The sequence below is a fragment of the Nipponia nippon genome, unplaced genomic scaffold, assembly GCF_047370975.1.
Source record: "Nipponia nippon isolate SJK-2023a ecotype South Korea unplaced genomic scaffold, ASM4737097v1 scaffold_5, whole genome shotgun sequence".
Lineage (NCBI taxonomy): Eukaryota > Metazoa > Chordata > Aves > Pelecaniformes > Threskiornithidae > Nipponia > Nipponia nippon.
In genome coordinates this window covers 56,920,900-56,943,321 of record NW_028262369.1, presented here as the reverse complement: position 1 = coordinate 56,943,321, position 22,422 = coordinate 56,920,900, and the positions used below count along the sequence as shown (strand labels likewise).

Here is a 22,422-nt window from a genome sequence, read left to right as displayed (position 1 = left end):
CGATTATTTAACCTTCTTTTACTCTGTCAAATGCTGACTCCTGGCAGATGAAGCAAATAACAGCTTAAAGCCAGGCAGCTCAATATTTAAAAAGGAGCACCGCTCTCATCTTTCCATGTACATGCACAGTTTACAAGTGTGGATTTGTGCAGAACAGAATAACCTGGAATATATAGACGGTTCTCATCCTCGCTGTACTGCATACTTCATTCACCTTGGCTTTTTTTTAGTTTGTAAAATATAAGTGGTGCCTCTGTCTAGCCACTGCTTTGAAACTTTGAGGTGAAAAGTTGGTATATAAATGTGTCAGAATAGAATTTTCTAATTCTAACATTTAGCATTGCTTTGCCAGTAGTAAAACCCCTAATGGCTTGATTAGATTAAATTTAGGCCAAGATAAAGCACACTTGGCAATTAATGGTATTGTAAACTAGATGGTCCCATTGTGTAATTGTGCACAAAGTGGAAAACTTAGTCTTCTGCTACTAACATATTGGTAAAATTGCTTCCTTTTCTGTCATTAAGATACATTGAATTAGCTAGTCAATATTTGTCTAGTTTCTGGGACTTGATTTTTCAGTGATTTCATTGTGTATGCAAAGGTTTAAAGAAACTGTGTACGGTTTAAGTAGTTGTGTATCTCCACGTTACTACTTTTACAGGCGGACAGATTTGTACTTCGATAACTTTAATTCTGTCAGAGGGATGAAAGTCCTGCTGCAAATTAGGAATTATTTAATTAGGAATTACTGCCTAAAAGGCATCTTGATGTTCTCAGGATGTTTAAAACAGGATCCTCGAAATAGAATGTCTCCTAGGTTAGTCAGACACATCACCATATGGAATGATCAGATGTCACTTATTTCCATTTTTAACAGATTTGTATAATATGAAAGATTATAATCAAGATATTTTCACACTCCACTGAACTTATCATATGCAAACTAAATTAAGGCATCAGTCAATAGCCCTTACTTCAGAAAATAGCAATGATTCAGGATAAAGGACTACTGTTGGAATATTTTGCAAACTTATAGATGTAAAGAAGTGTCCTTTTCTGGATATTAAAGGTAAAGCTTCAACCACTTTTCATGCAGCTACAGTTTTCTATGCTTTTCAAAGACAATGTGAACATAAACTTCGCTGTGGCTGAAATACTTGTGCTATAGAATTAGCCTTGGAATGAAAGTATGTTGTACAGAGGAGGAGAAAACGTGTCTTTTCACTAGAAATTGCAAGCCAGAATGGACTTCATGTTATATGGCAAGTTAAAAGTGCTTCTTTATAGCTGTGGTTGCAAAGCATGAGTTTTATAGAAGAGCAAACAATTGGAAACAGATGTAGTTACCATTCTTAACAAAAAAAAAACAAAACAAAACAAAACCCCAAACCAACCAAACAAAAAAAACCCGAAACAAACCAACCACTGCATTTAGCAGTATAACTAAGCTGTGTACAGTTACTTATTTCAGTGTGAAGTTCAGTAATGATGGAAATACAGCTTGTAGTACAATTTTAGAAAAAAGATCAAAGATTAAGGTTGAAACGGGAAAAATATGAGTGGCTCAAAATGTAGGACCAAGACTACTTAGTAGACTATTTATTTACAAACAGTTGTGAGATGTCCTGCTGGTTTATCAAGGTGCTGTTGATTAATAGTTCACCTATTAGAGAAAGAATCCAGTGGTAAACTTCTGTTTTGCCCAGGAAAAAATGGTGGTCCCTCAGCTGGCAGAAAAAGGAGGAAAAAACCTCACCATGGTTTACAGAGGAGCTGTGTTGATGTGGATCCAGTTTGGAACCAGTTTGTTTAATAAGTGCACCAATGTCCAGATAGGGATAAGTGATACTTATGGATATTCCCCCCCCCCCCCCCCCCCCAAAACACTTTGATTATCAGATTTAAACAGTACACACCTACCAGAGACCATATCTCAGGGATGGCAGCACGTGTTGGCTTCTGCATAGTTTGGAGGTCCAAAACCCTCTCTTTAATTGCAAGTAATGATTTTCGTCTTCTAGGTCCTTTATCACCTGTTGATCAGTATCTGGGAGAAGAATATGTACCAGGTAACCAAAGCTTGTAATGGGCACTAGTAGTAGGTTTGGGAGAGTTGTTCTGCTTTTTAGATTTAAGTGGTGATTAAAACTTGAGAGTTAGTAAGAGTGACTGTGAACTGTCGCTCGGCAGAATCTGTTGATGGCGCAACCTGTATGCAGCCCAGAGTGAAGCTCATGGGTGTGTATATGGAGAAAATACGCCCCTAAACCACTTCCAGTTTTCTTAAGAATATTTAATTTCTGCAAATTTTTCTTAACCTTCCGCCTTCCTTTCCAATATTTCTACAGTTTCTCTTTAAGGATTTGTATTTTGATCTTTGGTTCATCTTCAGGGACTTCCCTCAAGGTCATGTTCCAACCCTGAACTACCTGCAACTATCAGATTCCGTGTTCATATGAGACACTGCAACCTTGGAAAGGAACATGTCTTTCCAAATATTTCCTGTGTCAAGCCTTTAAGCATATTTAAACAGTGACTGTAAGCTGTATGATGATCTTCTGGAAAAGTCCACAAAACTTTATGTGGATAATAATGTTTTGGTGGGTTTTTTTGTTTGTTTTTGGTTTGATTTGTTGTTTTTTTTTTTTTTCCCAAGTCAGTAAGACCTGAGTCAACTCTGTCAGCTCTGCCCTTTAATCCCAGTGAGAACTGTGGCCTCCCAATGCCTCTTGCTTTCCCTCCTTTGCTGGATAATGTGGCACTTAGAATCATAGAATTGTTAAGGTTGGAAAAGACCCTTAAGATCATCGAGTCCAACCGTTAACCTATCACTGCCAAGTCCACCACTAAACTATGTCATCAAGCACCACATCTACCTGTCTTTTAAATACCTCCAGGGACAGAGACTCAACCACTTCCCTGGGCAGCCTGTTCCAATGCTTGACTACCCTCTCGGTGAAGAAGTTTTTCCTAATGTCTAACCTAAACCTCCCCTGATGCAGCTTGAGGCCGTTTCCTGTCATTCTATCACTCGTTACTAGGGAGAAGAGGCTGACCCCCACCTCGCTACAACCTCCTTTCAAGTAGTTGTAGAGAGCAATAAGGTCTCCCCTCAGCCTCCTCTTCTCCAGGCTAAACAACCCCAGTTCCCTCAGCCGCTCCTCATAAGACTTGTGCTCCAGACCCTTCACCAACTTCGTTGCCCTTCTTTGGACACGCTCCAGCACCTCGATGTCCTTCTTGTAGTGAGGGGCCCAAAACTGAGCACAGTACTTGAGGTGCGACCTCACCAGTGCCGAGTACAGGGGCACTATCACCTCCCTGGTCCTGCTGGCCACACTCTTCCTGATACAAGCCAGGATGCCATTGGCCCTCTTGGCCACCTGAGCACACTGCTGGCTCATGGCACACTTCTTGCCCATGTGGCAAGTACTCATGCACATGGGATCATAATCTTATAACTCTGGGGTTAGTTGTCTCATCCACAAATTTAGCAATCCCAGAGTGAAGGCTTAACAGAACATTTCTTCTTCACTGGTATTGGTTCAGTGGGCTTGGCTACATGGAGGCTTGTCCATCAACCTCTTTATCAGGTGTTGCGTTTGTGCTGGTTTCACCTTCTTCAAAAGAAAATGCTAGACTTTTGAAACACCCACATAATATTTGATTTTGAGATGTTAATTTTCATTTAAGTGGCAACGTTGGTGGTTGTTTTTATGACTTGGTTTTTGTTTTGGTATCAGGTGTTAACAGGAGAATAGCTGTTTGGTAAGGTAGTGACCTTGCCTTTTTGCTAGCTTTTGAATGTCACAGCATGAAGATGCCCTGTGATGCACGGCCCTGCCCGCTGAGGGAGTTCAGCACCCAGGAGAACTCCTCCTCTTCGTCAAGGCCCTGTTTGTGACTGCAAGTTTAGGTGTAAATACAACCATCCTGCTGTATTTCAGTGCTGCACCCTTTTCTTTCTCAGGGTATCAGCAACCAGTATTGGCTACCAGGGTGCTGTAACAAATGATGTACTTTGGAGTTTGAAAGCTGGGTAAAAAGGGATGTGTGACATTGCTTGAGATATATCATATATGACTGAGAGTATAGATCTGACTTACCATAATGACTCAGTATTAATTTCAGGAATTACATGTGGCTACTGCTGTGGATCTCCCCCTTGATGAACAAACAACCTTTATCCTACTGTCATGCTCTCTACATTTTGAGTCTTTTACATGTTGATTATTATTAGCAAGGGCTTTCTGAAGCCTGCTGACCTACTGTAAATGCATCTTGCTGAAAATATAAATGTTGTGTTCCTAGGAGTGTGGAATTTTTTTTTCAGTCTCTGCTTACTGCAGTTGTCAGAGTGATGTTTGAGAGAACAGCATCCTTGAGATTTTATAATAGGGATGGTTGTTCAGATGGTTTCGTCATCGTTGTTACAGGTTAGATGCATCAATTATTAGGTATTACTTGCCTGTATTGGTTTCAAGCCTTTCAGTAGTACGCATCCTTAAGGAACTTTCTCCCTGTTGATGATGAGTATGATTTCTCATTGGCGCTCTCTGAGGCTGTATCAAGAATGCTTAAGCTTGCAATACACATGCATGATATGACTCGGAAGCTCGTGATCTTTGCAGGTTTTATGCTCAAATAGCTGTAGTTTCAGAGCTTTGCGGGAGATGAACCATCCATTGATGGTTCTGTTGCCATCAGCCTTTGTATTGGTGAGGTCTCTTTTCTCTTCCTGTGTGCTTCCATTATCAGCAATTTCCTTGGGACGGGTTGGCACGTTATTTACTCTGGAGGACAGATAACATGAGAAACGGAGCCATTTCTTCTGCTGGCTGAATGGTTCAGTGTTCCTCAGCACCATCTTTTGCTTCCCCAGCTGTTACACCAAATGTTACTGGCTTTTCTTATTGTTGACTCTCATCATAGTTCTTAGAAATGCCTTGATTATTTTTGCTTTCACAGTGGACAAAACCCACAGATGTCAGAATAATTATTTCTTTCACAATTTTTTTTTTGCTGTTTCTGACTTTGAAGTAAGTCAAAAACATGTAGCAATGCAGTGGTCCTTTTATAATACTTTCAGGATGATGCAAAATACAGCTTGGTAAGTTGTTTCACTTAACAAGAACATTTACCAACATGTCTAAGAGGTAGAATTAGAAATGATGACTGCTGAATTGATTCTTCCAACTCCACCAGCCTTTCAAATATAGTGACAACCTGTCCCCAGAAACACTGGAGATTTACTTTAAATTTTTCCGTAGGTGACTTCTGAGTTATATTTTAGACTGGCAACTTGCCTGCCTTTTCAAACCACCCAAGAACCACCTCTTCAGGCAGAAACCAGTATTCACACCCTTGACTTTCACTTTATACTGAAAGAATAGGCAAAAGTTTCTGCAGTGATTTGTCAGTAGTTGATATACCTGAGATTGTGGCTTTACTCACCAGTGGCCAAACAGTGGAATCCTTAAGGGTTTCATCTTGCAAAGCTAATACATCTTATTCTTTTCATCCACGTTTAATGCACAGTCACTTCTCATTTAGAAATATCTCTCTTCTTGACCTCTGCAAATTGGTGACCTGGAGCCATTTCCTTATCTTTAGCAAGTACTAGGCTCTCCCAGAGCTGTCCTCAGCTGTATGGTACGCAGTCATCTTGTGGAGAGTGTTTACATGACCAACTCTTGAGACCTATTGCCAGCACAGTGTAGTGCGTCGTTTCTTATAGCTGCTCCCAGTGAGAATTTAAGTGCAAACTACCGATTAAGGGCTGGAAAAGTTACTCACTTAATAGCAAGCTCACCTTTCCATGAGCTTTTCAGTGTCTGTCTGCATCTTGCTCATCTTCCCTTCTCCATCAGAAGCCTTCAAGGACTCCTCAGTGAAGGGATACAAAGCTACAAAGGAGCTGGAACAGCACTGGATGTGTTCTGCCCTGTATGTTCATGCACTGAAGAGGAGAGGCTGCTGCACTTGTGGGTGTCCTTTTCTGGTGGTCATCAAGGAAATAACATTCTCTGTTAGGCACACTGTATTTATTTATGAACTACGTAGCTCAAATATGCCCAATTGCTAGTTAAAAAAAGCTTTTTCTAAGCATTTTTATCCAATGGGTAGAGCTACCATAAAATAGTTGAGATTACAATGTCAGGATTTTGCAGTGTGAGGATTTTGCGATGCAGTGAGGCATGGCAGCTCTATCTAGGTGGTAGAGCATGTGCTTGTTCCCTATTCTTGTGTTTTTTGAAGAGCATTGAAGCACTTACTCAGTGTTCACCACCTGCTTTTCAGAATTTAAAGTAAGTTAGTTGAAATTTTTGAATCCAGCAAGTCGATAGCCAATGAAAAATAATTAATAAAATGTTGGTGATGTTTATTTAGTTAATTTGGCATTAAGATTCTGTTGGCTATAGTGCTAACATTGTGAAACAAAACCATGCCTGGATAGATTTGGGGTAATTGCATGACAGATTCTTTGTGCACTAATTAAGAAAGTAATTTTTATAGATCATTTTAAGACATGCCAACACTTTCATCTCTGTCTAGATTAACTTTTTTGGAGCCTCTGACATACTGTAAAAGATGACAGATATTCCAGACAGAGAACTAACAGCTCGGCCCAGTGGCTAGTTTTATCCAGGGGTCCCAGCTGGTTTGCTGAGACTGAAGAACCTCATATTGCTTTTGTGTAATCTAATAACTAGGGAGAAAGTGAGGCTAAATGACAGCAGCTGTGGCCCTGACATACCAGATATGGCTAAGCGGCTCTTTTTGCAAGAGGTGAGAGATCACAAAGAACCCCAAATGATGGGTTAATCCCACTGAGGCTCTGAGGGTGAGGGGGTGGGGAGCAATTGTCAGGAGGAATCCACCCCCAAGCTTTTGAGAAGGGAACAAAGAAAATCTTTGCTGGGGCAGCAAAGTCTGACTTGCCAGTGGGGCTGCAAAAATCGACAGAGATACTTTGGACTTTTCTTAACCCAGTTCAAGGAAAATTTTTCAAGTCAGCGTTCCAGTAAAATCAAAGAATTTCCAAATGCAGTGAGAAGCCGAAGTTTGAGATATTCTGGTTTAAATGAGACTTTCTTTTCAACCCTGTCTTTTGATCTGCTGCTTCCATGGAATACCTCTTCAATTGGGTGATACCTTGCAAGGTGGCTGATTTGCACAGAGATATGATTTAAGGATTACTTGAGTCATTTATGGAGCTGTGAAAATTACTGTCCTTCCTGAAGTTACGGTATGGCAAATTTGTGTTACATACAGCATTTGTCACTTAAAGAATTTGCTGAGGTTGCTTTAGTCTTCCAAATTACTTATATTTTAAGATAAACTGTTCTTCCTGCTGGTGCTTCTTGAGTGTTTTGGGTTTTTTTCCTCCATAACTGAAAATGATGCATCTTTTTTGGTATCCTTTTTCTTTCTTTGTAGAAGTGATGGACTTAGAGTGTAATTTGTCATTTTGATTAGATTTTCCCAGGCACACAAATCTGTTTAGGCATTTTTGTGTTTTGTTTTGATTTCATTCCTGTTTTGATATAATTATATAACATACATATATATAAATGATATTTCTTCTGCTAAAAAAATTTCCGCTCAAGAAAAATGATAAGCAAAGCATTTCCGTCTTATGTCCAAATTTGATATGAAATATTTACACAGGTTTATGAGTAAAAACTGACAGATTCTCTTTGGTTATAGTTTGAAATACTTGCAATGATTGAAGCGCTCCGGGATTTGGTTGTTTTTTTTTTTTTTTCCTTATCTGTTTTGAACAGTATCTTCAAGCTCTCATTGCTTGTTTTGGCATACTGTCAGTAGCTTTAAATGATGCATATTCACATAATTGTGGGGGGATGGTAGAATGAAGTTACTTTATTTCTGTTAGTAATGTCCTGTTGTTGTCCCACAAAGCAGGGTTCTTTTACCCGGTGTGCAAAAAGCCAAATAACACAGAGTCGAGATATTTGTTCATTTCATGTCTGTGCAGAGATGGGTGCTAGGTGATAACTCCACAAGCCTAGCACATCTTGGTTAACATGCAGTGACATTTTGTACATGCTGAGTAGCTGTTATCAGTATTTTCACAATTCCACTTATTCGTCCTTGCTTCTGTTGGTTCTCACAAGCCTCATCTCCACTTAAGGGTACAGTGTGTTTTAAATTTACAGAGCATGCTCAGTGGGTAGGGGTCTTTGCTTGGGCCAGGGGCTTCGTTGCTGGAGGTGCGGTTTTTACTATGTTAATTAGGATAGTTCACTCATGGTTCAAGTGATTCTCACTTTGGCTTTATCAGTGGCCTTGTTTTCTCCTGCTTATCTTGGTATTTCCTTACTAGACTGTTGCTGGACTGGTGTCCTCCTGTTTCTTCTCTCAGGCCAGGTCTTGTTAACTGTTTACAGAGATTGATTAATGTCCTCTGCCTTAACATCCTTTGTCTTATTTCTCGCATATCCAACACTGTGATATAGGAGGAAGGTAGATGTTTGAGGAAATACATTTAGAGCACATACTGCTATGGAAAATATTAAATAAAAAACCAAAACCAACCTTTATGTATTAAGGCAAATACCTGAGAAACATTTTAAGGTACAGAGTAAGAACTTTTCTGTGTAACACCTGACTGAGGAAAAGGGGTTCTTGCTTCTGCATGCCCAAGCAATGCCACTCATCTGGATCAATTAAAAATAACTGTTACTAGTAACATATAATCTTATATATACTTCTATAGCCTCATTTCCAAATGGAATGAATCCTGTGTAAATCATGCTCTGTCTTTCTCTGGATTGCTCTCATAACTCTTGATTCTGCTGGTTGCCTGTAGAAAACTTTGGTAAGGATAAAGACAGATACCCAGCAAAGTCCCAAGTCCGGGACATGTTGTCAGTTCTTACTGCACACCTGATGACTGAGGTCAGAGAGTCCTTAGAAATAGCATGGTGTAGTATTCTTGGAGTTCTGTCAAATGCAAGACCTATATCCATTCATGCAACAAGCATGCTACTCCTCTTATGGTTTCCAGACATTAAGTTTTGATTCCCTGTGTGAATAGGATGGAGAAAAATTTTCAGGTTTGGCAGAAAGCAAATGGCCAGAGGTAGGCTGTTTTACTTAATCCGTATATATGTTGTTCATGCCTTCCCCCCCCCCCCCCCCCCCCCTTCTCCATAGTTTGCTTTGATACGCTCTTTCACCAATATGTTGCTGGAAGAATGTGCTTGAAGCAAAGATCTAAATGTAAATTTTTACCTTTGTTTCCTAATTAAAGTCAAGATAATTATCTGCCTACATTTCTAAAACTCACCTTCTACTTGAGTACGTTTTCAAAAATATAAGATATTTTTTCTATCTTTAATCTTGGTTGTATTTCATGCTGTTGTGATGGTTTTGCCAAGTATGGAGGGAGAAAAGTCCACTTTGTTAGTGGAACTGCATAGTATCTCACTGTCTAAGCAAGCGTGAATTTTGGGAGCTGGGAGTGGTTTTAAGTTATTTGAGATCACTGTTTTCACGTCTATGCTGAGATCTAGAAAATGGACAAAGCTCATAGAATTTTGGTGGTGTTTGGATTTTTTTATTTTTAGACTAAGCTTGCCACTGGTTTTGCATGGAGCCACCTTGTTCTGTTGGTAGAATCATGGAAGTACAGATTCTGAAATGTCTCAGAAACTTATTTTGGGTTTCTATAGAAGTTTTTTTTTATTCTAGTCTGCATGAAAAGATGTCGCGTTTTGCCAGTGGAGCCTGCAATATAGGTTTAAAACAGGTTATCAGATGATGACTGTGAATAAAAACTAGTGCTCGAAAGTGATTATCACCTCCTAGAATTTGAAAGTGGAGACTGATGTGCTGCACAGTGCAGAGTGGACAACATGGTCTAGAGTTTGAAAGGTGCTACAAAGGTGTGCTAGAGGATGTTCTCTCAAGCCCTGGTATATTGAGCATTTCTGATGCCCCAGAAGGGTGCAGAGCCAGGCTTGTCAGCTTCGTTGGCTTCTGCTACGTTGCAAATCTTTTGTGCTATGTTCTGCATTATGGTAAATATCTCCAGAACCAGTTTTAACACAGGTGCTGCAGACAAAAACACTATTTCTGTCGTATACTTCCAAGACACTTATTTTCATATGTGCACAGATGGTGCTGCCTGGGTGGTATGTATATGGCCATGAATTTCTCTGACATGCCCAGGTCTTTGTTGCTAATGTGACTGATTCAATGTTAGTGAGTTTAATCATAGTTGTCACGAAAATGAGAAGGCTTATTTAAAAACTGTTCAAAACAACATGAATTTATTTCTTTGTTTCTTTAGGAGACATCACTCAGAAAGGATATGAAAAGAAAAGAGCAAAGCTGTTAGCACGGTACATACCACTAATTCAAGGTAAGAGACTGCATATAATTATAGAATCATAGAATGCTTTGGGATGGAAGGGACCTATAAAGGCCATCTAGTCCAACCCCCCTGCAATGGGCAGGGACATCTAGACTAGATCAGGTTGCTCGGAGCCCCATCTAGCCTGTCCTTGAATGTTTCCAAGGATGGGGCATCTACCACCTCTCTGGGCGACCTGTTCCAGTGTTTCACCACCCTGTTCCAGTGTTTCACCTGGCAAAAACCCAAAGTTTGCTTAAAAACCCTAAGCTAACTACTTATTTCAGTTTCCTGACATATGTTCCATTAACCCAGTTCTAGCTCAGAATTTTATTAATTGACACAGCTTCAGCATGGCTCAGATTAATGTGTGGGAGTCCCAGTGGCTTTGAGCCTGCAGTAGATTTTGTCGTTAACAATTTGATCCCAGGATTTTTTGTAACATCCTTTGCTTAGTGGCATTCCTGATAGGATTCATTAAGTTTCCCATTATCCATCAAGTTTTTGCAGACTGATGGATGCCAGCATTTTAGATTTGAAGTTCTTAGTCTGTGATTTGACCATCCCCAGGACCAATAACTCGGGTCTTTCTAAAGCTGATTTGGTCATCATTTCTTTTCCAAATATATGCATTGTCATCTTTTCTCTGTTGGGCTACGAGGTAAAGACTGCTGACCAGTTAATTTTATCTCATGGTCTTCAGTACTTATTTGAATGTCACAAAACCTGATGTCTTCCTCCTAGTGCAGCAGTACCTTGCTCTACTTGTTTTGTTACAAAATTTTAGCTGATAGTACAGTTCTGCTGATTTGGAAGGTTTTTAACAAAATGTAGGGTGAGCAGTGAAAGTACTGAGTAAGAAATAGAATTCCTGGTGAGAGGCAGGAAAGTAGAAAAAGGAGTAATGGGAAAATTGTTTTAAATGAAAGGTTTTAATTACTGTAAGTTTGTGAAATATGAAATGATTAGAGAACTTGAGATAGGTCTGCATGTTGATGTGGTACTTGTAAAGAAGGAAAAAGTAGTGGCACAGGTTTGGAAGCAATTGTGGAAAGAGATGGATTAAATTGAGAGAACAGTGACCGTTCTGTGAATCTACTGTAGGTTCTCCAACTTAGACTTGAATGTGGACAGGTTTTTCTGCAATTTTTGGGGTGATTCTTCTGTCTTGTTTGAAATTGGAAAGAGATATCTGTAATCATAGCATTCAGATTTACATGGGTGGTTGATGGGATCTTCTTTTAACAAATATTTATGAATCAAAAAGTTGTATGATCTTTGTGTCTTAAAGCATACTCATATACCAATAAGATTTGAGTTCTGGAAGTTTTCATGCTATACCTCATCAGCTGCCACATAAAAACTGATCATATGAGAACTCCTGCTCTTTCAATGCCGTATAAAATGGATTGGATCAAGTTTCTACTGCACTGTGTAGCTGAATCTGTGGGGAACCAAATCATTATACAGACAGTGTTAAATAACCCCACAGAGGGCTTGGTGAATAGAAAAAGAAAGAAGTGGCTGGAAAGCATATTTTCAATTAACAGTAAAATTAAGTAGAACATGTTACTATTCAGGAGTTGCATTCCTGTAGGCTCTGTTTTCCATTCTAAAATTCTAAACCTGCAGTTATGAAGAGTTAGTGGAAATGTTAGATTTCACTTCGGAACCATAAAACTATGTAGTTACGGTGAAATACTAACTAGAATGTGTTATCTTTCACTAATCCAACCAAATGCATTGTGCAAAAGTAAAAACAAGTGGTGAGTAATAGCAGGCCTTAACAGTAATCAGTCAATAATCAGTTTCCCCAGTCAACCTCTGCACCCAAATTTCAGATAAAACTCTGAGGAAATAATTAATTATATCTGTAGGCAACCTGGCATGCTGCTAAGTGAAGCTTCTGAGTGATGGATAACATCAGACACATTGCAAAAATACATTTTGAATGTGGATAGAGCTTGGGTGTAAAAAGATTCAGAAATAACATGATAAAATGAGCAGCATTTACAGTGAAATTTGGTAACTTGCATCCTGGAGCGTACTATGCTGATGGGGAGCAAATACTGTACTCCCTTCTCTCTTTCTTTTTTTCCTTGTTGCCAATGTTCATTGTAATTTTTCTGTTGAATTTCAGGAAACTTTTAATGATTAAAGGAACTGTTTCTTTCTAGAATCACTTTATATTCCCACATGTGGGATATATCTCAGAATGAGAAACAATACCAGAGATGATGGCAATTCCAAAAGCCTCATTATAAGCAATCTCGATGCTGTGCTTGCGAGAGCAGGTAACTTCTACCTGTGAAGTTTCATTTGTCATTGGAGCATTAAAAAATTCATGTCAGGAAGTGGAATGTCATGAGCTGATTGTTGAATGTGAAATAAATAAAATTTCTTTTCTGCACTCAAATGTGATATGTTGGTAACTGTAGGTTTCTTTTTAGTGGTTGCCATGCCATTACCTGAATTCTGCTGATACTCCAGACACTTAAAACCATTTCAAAGCTATTTTAACCAAAGGGGAAGATGAAATACGAACCTCAGAGGTTCTGACAGCAACCAGTCAGTCACTTGAAGGTAGTCTGCATTCCCTTTTGTTAAATAGGAATTACCCTGGAACCATCATTTGCTATACTGTGGTAATTTCCTACTTACCTACCAGCAGTTTCTTTAAAAAAAAAAAAAAAAAGAATATTTTCTGTAGTTTTAAAAGCTTGGCCAGTGTAGCTGTTTTATTTTTAAATATATAAAATATATATAAATGATATACTTTATGTATAATATATAAATATATAAACAAAACAGCCACAGTATTTTATATGTAATATAATATATTTTATATATAATAATAATAATACCACCTATATAGCACTATATATATTTTTTATTTGCCTGTGTTTTACTTGTTTTCTTCCTAGCTCTTGAATGTTTCAGGAGTCAGATTTTCCTGGTCTAAATATGCTCTCAGTTGAGAAAACTCAATGCTAACATTTGAGGCCAGCTGTCACATTGTAGATTAGTTGTCACATGCCAGTGGCATCAGACCAGTGCCTTGAGCACCTGTATTCTGTTGAGGCACATCTTCCATGCTGGTACTGGATTTGCAGATTGACCACTGTGCTCATTCATAAACTCAGGGACCTCTTTGTAGTGAAGGCACTCCAGGGTCATCAGGGCTTGAATGCCCTGTATTTCTGGAGAACAAAAGATGTGTGTAAGCTTTCCTTTCCCTGTTTTTGCTGTTTGTGAGAACAATAAGAATAAATTCCAAGATTATTCTCTGAGGAAGTCCAAGACAGATCTTGGTGTGGTAGCTAGAACCAACCTGGGAGACCTCTGCTGGGAAACGAAAAAGAAAGTTTCAGAGATTGTCTTGGGCAACGCAAGTGATTTTTAAAAGTACTTAAATGTACTTCAAATGTACTTAAGTACTTAAAAAAGAAATCATTTGTCAGAAGAACCTGCTAGGACCTGGTGATCTTAAAGATTCAAGAACACTTCCAAACCAAAGCAGAAGAAACAAGATAAAATCAAACATGAAAAATACATCAGCTGATTTCCATCTAATCCTGAGATGACAGAAGAGACCTCTATTGACTTGAAGGTAATTGCTTCAGCTTGAGGCCGTACTTCTGCAGTCAGTAGTGGATCTGCACTGAGTCATCCAATAAAGCAGACTTGTTCTGTATCAGCGACATGATTGTAATTAGCCACAGCACATAATGGTCTGTTCCTGTTAGCTTTCTTATGTCAAATCTGATTTGGTAGATGTTAGAAACAAATTTGGTGCAAGAATAAACAATCAATGCCAAATTAAAACTTACCGTTTCACCCCTGCTGCCTCTGATCGTCTCTTCAGCCATCAGGTTTCACATAAAAGTTCCAGATGCCCATCTTCATCTTGGGCAAGTAAATTTTTAAGATTGCTGCTTTTTATGGATTAATCGTGAAAGAAAATTAATTAACCATAGTGCAACTGCCACTAGTGCTTATCAATTAGTGACAATATAACAAATATCTCTCCATTTTTGTTTTCTTTATATGTAAATACTAAACCAGACATGCTTCTGCTTTATAAACTTGAAAAAACACACGTTCTTCATTTGCCTCTGAGACCCGCTATTTACAGGATGCGGTGTCTTTGTCAACCGTAAATACTAGTCCGGATTAATGGTAGTTTTGAGAAAGCTTACCTGAGTGAAATCTGGCATAAAGTATGACCTAGAAAACCCAAGGTGTTTAGGTCAAGCTTCTTGGATTACTGTAAAACAAAAAAAAATTAAAATAAAAAAAAAACTTACCATGTGAAGCTTTGCATCTCTTTTCTTGAGAGCTTGCTGTCCTGGAGTTTTACTGTGGTGGATTAGATTTAAAGACTTGCATGTCTCCAGCGTACTTTTTCATAGACTAATAGTGTAACTAGTGAGAACAAAAACCCCTGGATTGATTGTCATTAACAAAATATTATTTCTAATATTCAGGATTTAAAAAAAAAAAAACAAAACAAAAAACAATAAAATGCAAAAAACCCCAAACCCCTGTATGGCAGCTAATCACTGGTTATTTTAATGAGTTAAAAGCGATGCTAAATGTTGCATTTTATAAATATCAAGTAACCTGAGCATATAGCTCCTTCTTAATACAGCAAAACCTTGCCTCAGAGTATTGCGAGATCCAATTGTCATTCAGTGGTATCAGTTAAGAGAGCTTTTCATAGTGCTTTAATCTGAGACTAATTAACACATACAGAGTCATCTTTCACTTCTATTACTAAGTTGGAGAGTAATTAAGATGAAATAGTCGTAAAGGAAACAAGCTAATCATATTTTTTTTTTATTAAAACACGTGGTTCTTCAGATGTTTTTAAAGTAAGGACAAGTGATTTCAGCTTGTTCTTCCATAGATCTCTTAAGGAGCTCTTTGAGGCCTAAACCAGAAATGCTATTTAGTCAGTGTCCTTTACTCATTTGTATGTTCCCAGGAGCGGATGTTTTCTCCTGCATCAACATCTTTATCAGTGAGGGCTTTATAAAGGCAATTTGAAATTTTAAAGCACCATGCCATCAGTGGTAGTATTGCTTGCAAGCCATATAATACAAGGAGACTTTGCCAAAAGGGTTTTTGTAAGCAGAGAAATGTTCTACTAGCTGATATGTCTGGTAAAAGTGAAGTACCTACAAATGCAAAGGAATTGTATGATACGGGAATTGTATCTGAAATCAAGGGGGTTTTTTCTCCTCTTCTTGTGTACTTTGTCCCAACTATTACTGGTTCTAATAAAAGGTACTGTATTTCTGCATAAACTTCAATATGATTTGGTTTGCAGTTTCCTCTGCTCCAGTTTTATCACTTATGGCTTTCCTTTGTTTGGGTCATTAAACCCCAAAAATATTAAAAAGCATGTAAGGTGTTACTCCTTTTTCTCCTGTTGTTTTTCTTGAAAACAAAAGAACTAACTTTGGCTTCAAGGCACAGTCAAAAGGAAGCGGGGTTTATGTGCAAAGCAGGTCAGGGGAAGAGTTTATTCTTCGATGTAAACAGGGTTATGTAAGCTGGATGGCTGCCCTGAACAATCATATTGCAAAGCTCCTCAAAATATTTGCAGAAGGGTGTGGTAATGGCAAATACGAATTAGTTAGTTTAACAGCTGAGAGGTTTGACAAAGGGCTTATCGTAAGCAAACCTCCAGATAGGAGTACCAGCCAACTTTTCTAGCTCATTTAGAGTTTTCCCCTTTGCTTAAACCTAGTGTTAGTAATTATGTCCCAACCAGTTCCTTGGTTACTGTCTGTGCAATGAAAGCAACCATAAAATCCCAGGTCCTTTCCATTTGATGCGTTTTGCTGAGTAGACGATTGGAGTTGGGTATTAGCTGAGGGACTTCTGCTCTGAACATGTGCAGGTGCTACTTCATCCTTCCTATGTTAGTGTATTTCTGCTGAAATTCCCTCTGGAGAACTTGAGATGCAAGACTGGAATAGGAGATGGTCCCATGTGGGTGTTTCTGGCTCTTGCTTGTAGTACAAGTCCCTCTTCTCCATCATCTCATAGGCAATACTGTGGGAACATTAGTTTTGGTAAAGCTTCACCAAAAGATGCCTGGAGGAGACTTCTAGGGGAAAAAGAGATAGAGAATGGGAAGCCTTGCTGAAAAGGAAAAGACGACTGCGTTGTAAAGGAAAATAGTATTTCGATTGGAGGGAAGGGGAGGAGATATTTAAAAGTGATATCTCTAAAAACGAAGACAAGACTGTCATCTAATTTGTGAGATGAAGTTACGGGATAGTGTCTGCCATGACTGTTAATTTTGCTTCCTTACACTTGTAGATGCTCTGTTGCTTACTGTGCTGTTGCTTTTTCTTCCAAAAGCTTATCAGTTTCAATTAACTGGAAACATTTTTTTTTGTTCCACGGTTTTCTCAGGCACATGTTGTCTCCATCTCCTGGTGTAATTCTGTGTCTTTCACCAGGAATGATTATGCTACCACAAAAGGTGCTGGTCTTCAGCTTCCTTTCTAACCAGTTCAAGTTGTAACTCCAAAATGCCTTTCCTGCCTTACTGGTGTTTACATGAACTCTTACTGCTGATTCATCTTCAATATTTTGCAAGACCATGTTCAGATACGTTGTGAGAACTTTTCACCTTTACACCCCGGTGACAAGTCATCATGCAGTCCTCTCTGATACTGTGAGAAATCTAGACGTTCGTGGTTGAAACACCTAACACAGTATTTCCCTTTTTCTTGCCCCTAGAGACGTATCTATCAATTCAAAAGTAAATCTGGCCATCTTATCAAGCAAACACAGTATGGAATAATTTCTCTTCATTAGGGGGCTGCCATCTTGCATGGAAACTTTTCTCCTCCGTGAGGGCTGCTAATATGGAAACAGGATTTCTCTGTGATGCCCCTGAATTATCTTGTTGAAGCTCTTTTTCTCTTCAGTGGCCAGTTACTTGGGTGTGTCAGTGAAACTTGGCTCCCTGAGGTTTCTGTCTTAGTGAACTGGATCTGAAGTCTGAGGACCTTTGGCCAACTGCACCGTGTAGTTATATCCATCATCCTTGGTAGCTTGCTTTCTTCTTTTCTAATTAGTGTGCTTAAATAGACATTGCCTGTACTGTCTCAGCTAATACCACCAAATTTATGTAAGTGGTGTGGTGAACATCACCTTGAAAGTTGATAGCCGAGCAAGAAGTGTTTTAACAGGGATCTTCCAAAGTCCAGGGACTGAATTGTCCCATTGCTCTCTGCTGGAGCTGGGTGCTGCACAGCCAGCCATCTTCCTCTGATTGCTGTGCTTCACCAGCCGTTCCCTGCTCCTAGTGTTGATTTTGGTGACTCTCTGCCATGGGGGCTTTTCATATCTGGTTTCTGCTTCTTTTACTGCCTGCTTGGATTTAGAACTGTGCTGCATGGCACTTAGGTAATTTATATTAATTTGGGCTGTGACTGACAGGCAGGATCATCTTATGTTAGGAGAGCTGGACTACTTGTGAAGCATCTCCTGAACTGCTGCTTAGAATGGACTATTATTCTGAGGAATAATGACATGTGGGTGCTAATGACATTCTAGCTAATGACATGTAGGTGTTCTGCTTACCGGTCTTGTTATAATGTCTAAATAAGCATGTCTCTTGCCACTGGTATTTTCAATGAGGTAGTTTAGTTTCCTGGCTGGTATTTGGATTAATTGAATTTTTAACAAGCCTCTTCTATGCTTTTGTATTTTTTGATGCTGTTGTATGCTTCCTTTAATGGAAAGTAATAACGCCCTTAAAATTGTTTCATTTTCTCTAAGTGGAAACTTACAAGCTGAAGTTTACTTCCTGGAGTAGAAGAAAATGTTATAGAACAGTGGAAGATTGTCAAGCATGATGCATGTATATGATGCCTATTACTATTTTTTTTAACTCATTATTTTCTAATTTCTTATTCTGGGTAGTAAATTACATTAGGTAGACCCTTGTTAAGTTTCACTGACCTGGAAGATGTGAACACTTAGATAGTTTTAGATCTTGAAGACAAAAATGTGTGTATCAGGTAATATGTCTTGGGATGTGGTATGACAGCAAAGAATGATAAAATTGAACTGTGACCTGAGTAAAGACTGGATGCTTAATAATTGAGGTGAGGCTTCTCAGACCAAAAAGTAAAGAGAGATCCTCAGTCCTCAGATATCAGTCTCTTGAGGAATAATTTCTATTTAGTCTCCTGCCTTAAGTTTTCTATGAAAAGATCTGGAACTCAGCGTATGTGTTTTATGTAGAACTTTAGCATCTCAGGTAATTTTTGTGAGAAGAGTTTGCTTTTTTTCCTTTACAGTTCAGTAGGAAATAGCTGTATCTAAAATTCTATTTAGAGAGATCTGGAATTAATATGACTTATTGTGGAGCTGTACTTAAGCTAGGTACACATTAGCACAGCTACACAGCTTTGCTTGAAAAGACTGGGGAGTACAAGGTACCCTAGTGATGGTGAAATCAAGGGGTTACATGCAGATACTTCATGTGAAGGTGCTGCACGATGATGCACCTCTTCTGCCATGATGTATGGAGTGGTACTAACGGGGAAGGAGAGGCTGTTTCCAGCACACCTGGCCCTGCCCCTGCCCCATGCATACATTAATAAATGGCTGAAAAACCTGCCAGGAAAGACCTTACCTGTTTTTACAGACTGCCTGTCTCTAACTAAGAAACTCCTGAAGCACCCTCTCCTTTAGGGCAGGCAGAGGCAGAGGAAACTAAGAAATACTGCAGTCCTTTGCAAAAACCTCCCTCGTTTTGGTAAGGTCCCTATGCGAGCGTGGGTGGTAAACAGGCCGCAACAGAGAAACACGAACAGAAGGTGTGTAGGGCTTGAATCCATGGAGAGGGAGTGGAAACCAGAGGCAGGGTTGGAGGAGATGGGCTGAAGAGCCTGGGGGCGGAGGGGCAGTAAGGGGAAGGAGCATGCTGCAGACTGGATGGCTAGCCATGGTCTTTGGGCAGAGCAGCGTGCTGCGTGTGGAGAAGACAGCAGAGAGGGACTAGAGCAGGGCTGGACGGACTGAAAGGTTGGCCTAGAGCCAGACTGGGAGTTTCCCACACTTGTTTTATTTTCTGCCTTGTCATATCCCTTTTCCTTTCTTATAGTGCTTTGAATCTGGTTGTTGTCTTTTGTTCCTTTCTTATTTCTAGATCCAGTTCAACAGCTGCAGAAAGGTTTAATAGTGTACGAAGAGCCTAAAGCTTCCTCCTCAGCCTCCCTCTTCCCTTCTCCTCTCTGCAAAGCTCTTTAATATGATACGTCATCTTATGCAGACTGTGAGTGCTTGGAGGCATGATACATAACTGGATAGCAATGCAAGTAAAACTGAGATGGGGGAATTGTTGCCATGCTCTTTTAACTCCTTTGGATTTACTTTTCCAAGTTTTAATGGTAAATTGAAGAGAGAATACTTTTGAAAGGTTCAGCTAGTAAACTGGTACAACTTATATAAATTAACCTAGTTTAGAAGTGAAATTACTTTGTCTGAATTTCTGTTTTAGGAGATGAATTTCAAGTTGAGTCTTTTTGTAAAGGTAATTAAATTTGAATGTCTAATAGCTATTTCAAATAAGAGTTTGCTGAGACATTGGTGAAAGTCTTTAAAAACTGTTGAGTTTGACGTTAAGACATCACATCTTATGCAGATGAAATGAAAGGCAGTAGGGCAACTGCTCTTCATGTGGGTTGCCCAGGAGAGTCCTCTAGCATATAAATCTGTGTTTTTTCTAAGCATGTTTTTGAAATTTTTATCTCTGACTATCTGATGCCAGATGTGTTTAGCTAGTGATGCTAGCAAAGTCTTCATTGTACTGTCAGCTGTTCAGTGCTCTTATAGTAAAATAATTTTTGATTGTATAAATCAAAATTGCTAGAAATGTCAGTGTTAGTCTTAATTCTTCAGTGTTAATGGATGCAAAAATACAGTTATAATTCAAATATGAACTTTAATGCACTAGAAGCATATTGTTCAGTCAATTGGAACAAGCAGCCTCTTTAAGATGACTTTTCATTCTTGCTAGCTTTGGGTAAGCTAAAAATGGACAAAATACAGTGATAGTGGATCAAGTGTCTTTAGTATATACTTCTTAAAAATGTTATTTTTGTTAAGATCTTCAGTGTGAATGGAGGGAGTTAGCTTAATTATCCAGCTGCTTTTGCTGGAGGCTAAGGTAGTGATTTGCATAGCACCAGAATAAATTAACAAGTTCACCAAGCTTGTGGAACAGGATTTTTCTGGCACATAATTGTGTAGCCTAAGAGTTAGATGCAGTATCTTACTATTTTTACCAAAAAGTGATGTTTTTCAGACTCATCCTTGGTATTTTTTCACTATGATGTGAAACTTTCTTCTTCGAGAAAGCAAAAAGGGAGATTTAACTTGAAGAAGCACAGTTGTGGTTTCCAACAGTGCCACTGATTTTGTGCCTCATCCTAATTTAAAGGGAACTTTATTGATATGTATTTCGTCACAGTACCGCTGCCCTAACTCTGATCCACAAAAATCTGTTCCGTAAGTGTTGGAGGAGGAGAGGGTTCTGGTTTTGGAGCTGTTAAGCTTTCATGCACTCTTTATGCTTATTTGGGGTCCCTTCTCTTCCCCACTCCTTCTCCCCCCAGTACTGGTGTGGCCAAATAGCAGTGCTCAAGTTGCACATGACTTGGAAGCATCCCACATGCTGCAGCATGTCATCTGCTGATTGATTATTCCAATTAATTTATTTTCCATCTTATTTTTCTTGTATGTTCAACAGCTAAACCCTTGTACCAGATGCAGCAGTGTCATTGGTCAAATTATGCTGACCAGCTTTGTCGGGCACATGGGATCACAGAGTGGGAAAGGGGCTTGATAGTGGTCTTGAGTCATGATTACAAGGCTCTGTAGTTACTTGCTTACATACCAGCTACAGGAGTTCAAAATGGGAATTCATGGGCTATGCCGTGCCCAGGGAGAAAGACAGGTTTGGAAAGCTGGGTACTGAACTGTAGGACTGGAAAAGATAAAAATAAGGAATTATGAGTAGAGCATTAATCTCTTTTTCCACTTAAAACTAATAACCCTCTTTTGGAGGAATAAAATGGCACACACACACAAAAAAATCTCCTGGTCTTTTGCTGCCTTCTTCACCCAAGGTCTCTTGTAACAAGATCGCACAAAATTGACCTGATGTTTGGCACATTGACCTTCCTAATGTAGATATGCTGTTGTCTGAAAATTTCATAACAGGTGATCTATTTTAGGGAGACTCCCAGCTTAGCTGCTTGTCCTGTTCTCTTTTTCTCCACCTTAGTTATCGTGTTAACTGTTTGCACCTGCTCTTTTTTTGGCTCAGGCTTTGAGGAGGTGACTTGCCTCAGTCTTTTTAACGAAATATGAAGTGGTTGTTTACTGTTTCCAGATGAACAAATCTCTCTGGACTCTTGACTTGTGGTTATGTAAAATTTTTGTTGACATGAAATGTAAAATACAATTCTCGAGTGTTTTCACCACTCTTCGAGTATCAGGTACGTTGAATCAATTCAGTTGGTAGACTAAATTTGCTTTTCTTTTAGAAACGGAATTCGGCTAAAGTGTTTCAGGGAACATTACATCTTTATATTGGGTAGCGTTGAAATATTGTGTGCTTACTCAGCTCCATGTTCAACTGGTCTCCATTGAGGACGCTTCAGTTTCTTTACTGGCCTGTCTCATTTCCCCTATTGGGAAATGCATTTGATGTTACTTAGCCTGTCATCTACTTCAAAACTATACTTCTGGAGAGTAGGAAAACTCCATTAGGTGAGAATGTGTTTGTTCTTTCTGTATAGCAAATTGTAAAAGACAGGAGCATGTCTCTCAAGTTGGATTAATTTCCGAAAAGTTAGATCTGTATGATTTATTAAATGTTCCTTCCTTTTCTGTTACTTAGGCTTATATTTTTTCCACACACACCCTCCCCGAACCCATGGCTAACTCAAGGTTGCTTTCTCAACATCCAGAGAGGTTAACTCTCAGCTGCAAATGGGGA

At 39.1% G+C, this 22,422-nt stretch overlaps 1 protein-coding gene across 4 annotated transcripts in view; it reads left to right on the top strand.

Annotated features, from left to right (window-relative positions):
- DIP2A (DIP2 acetate--CoA ligase A) overlaps nt 1-22,422 on the top strand; it is a 132,726-nt gene that overhangs the window by 30,677 nt on the left and 79,627 nt on the right. For all 4 annotated transcript variants that reach the window (XM_087731445.1, XM_087731444.1, XM_087731447.1 and 1 more), the window contains exon 2: nt 10,320-10,391. In XM_087731445.1, the coding sequence (XP_087587571.1) occupies nt 10,320-10,391 (72 nt within the window). The remainder of the gene's footprint in view (nt 1-10,319; nt 10,392-22,422) is intronic.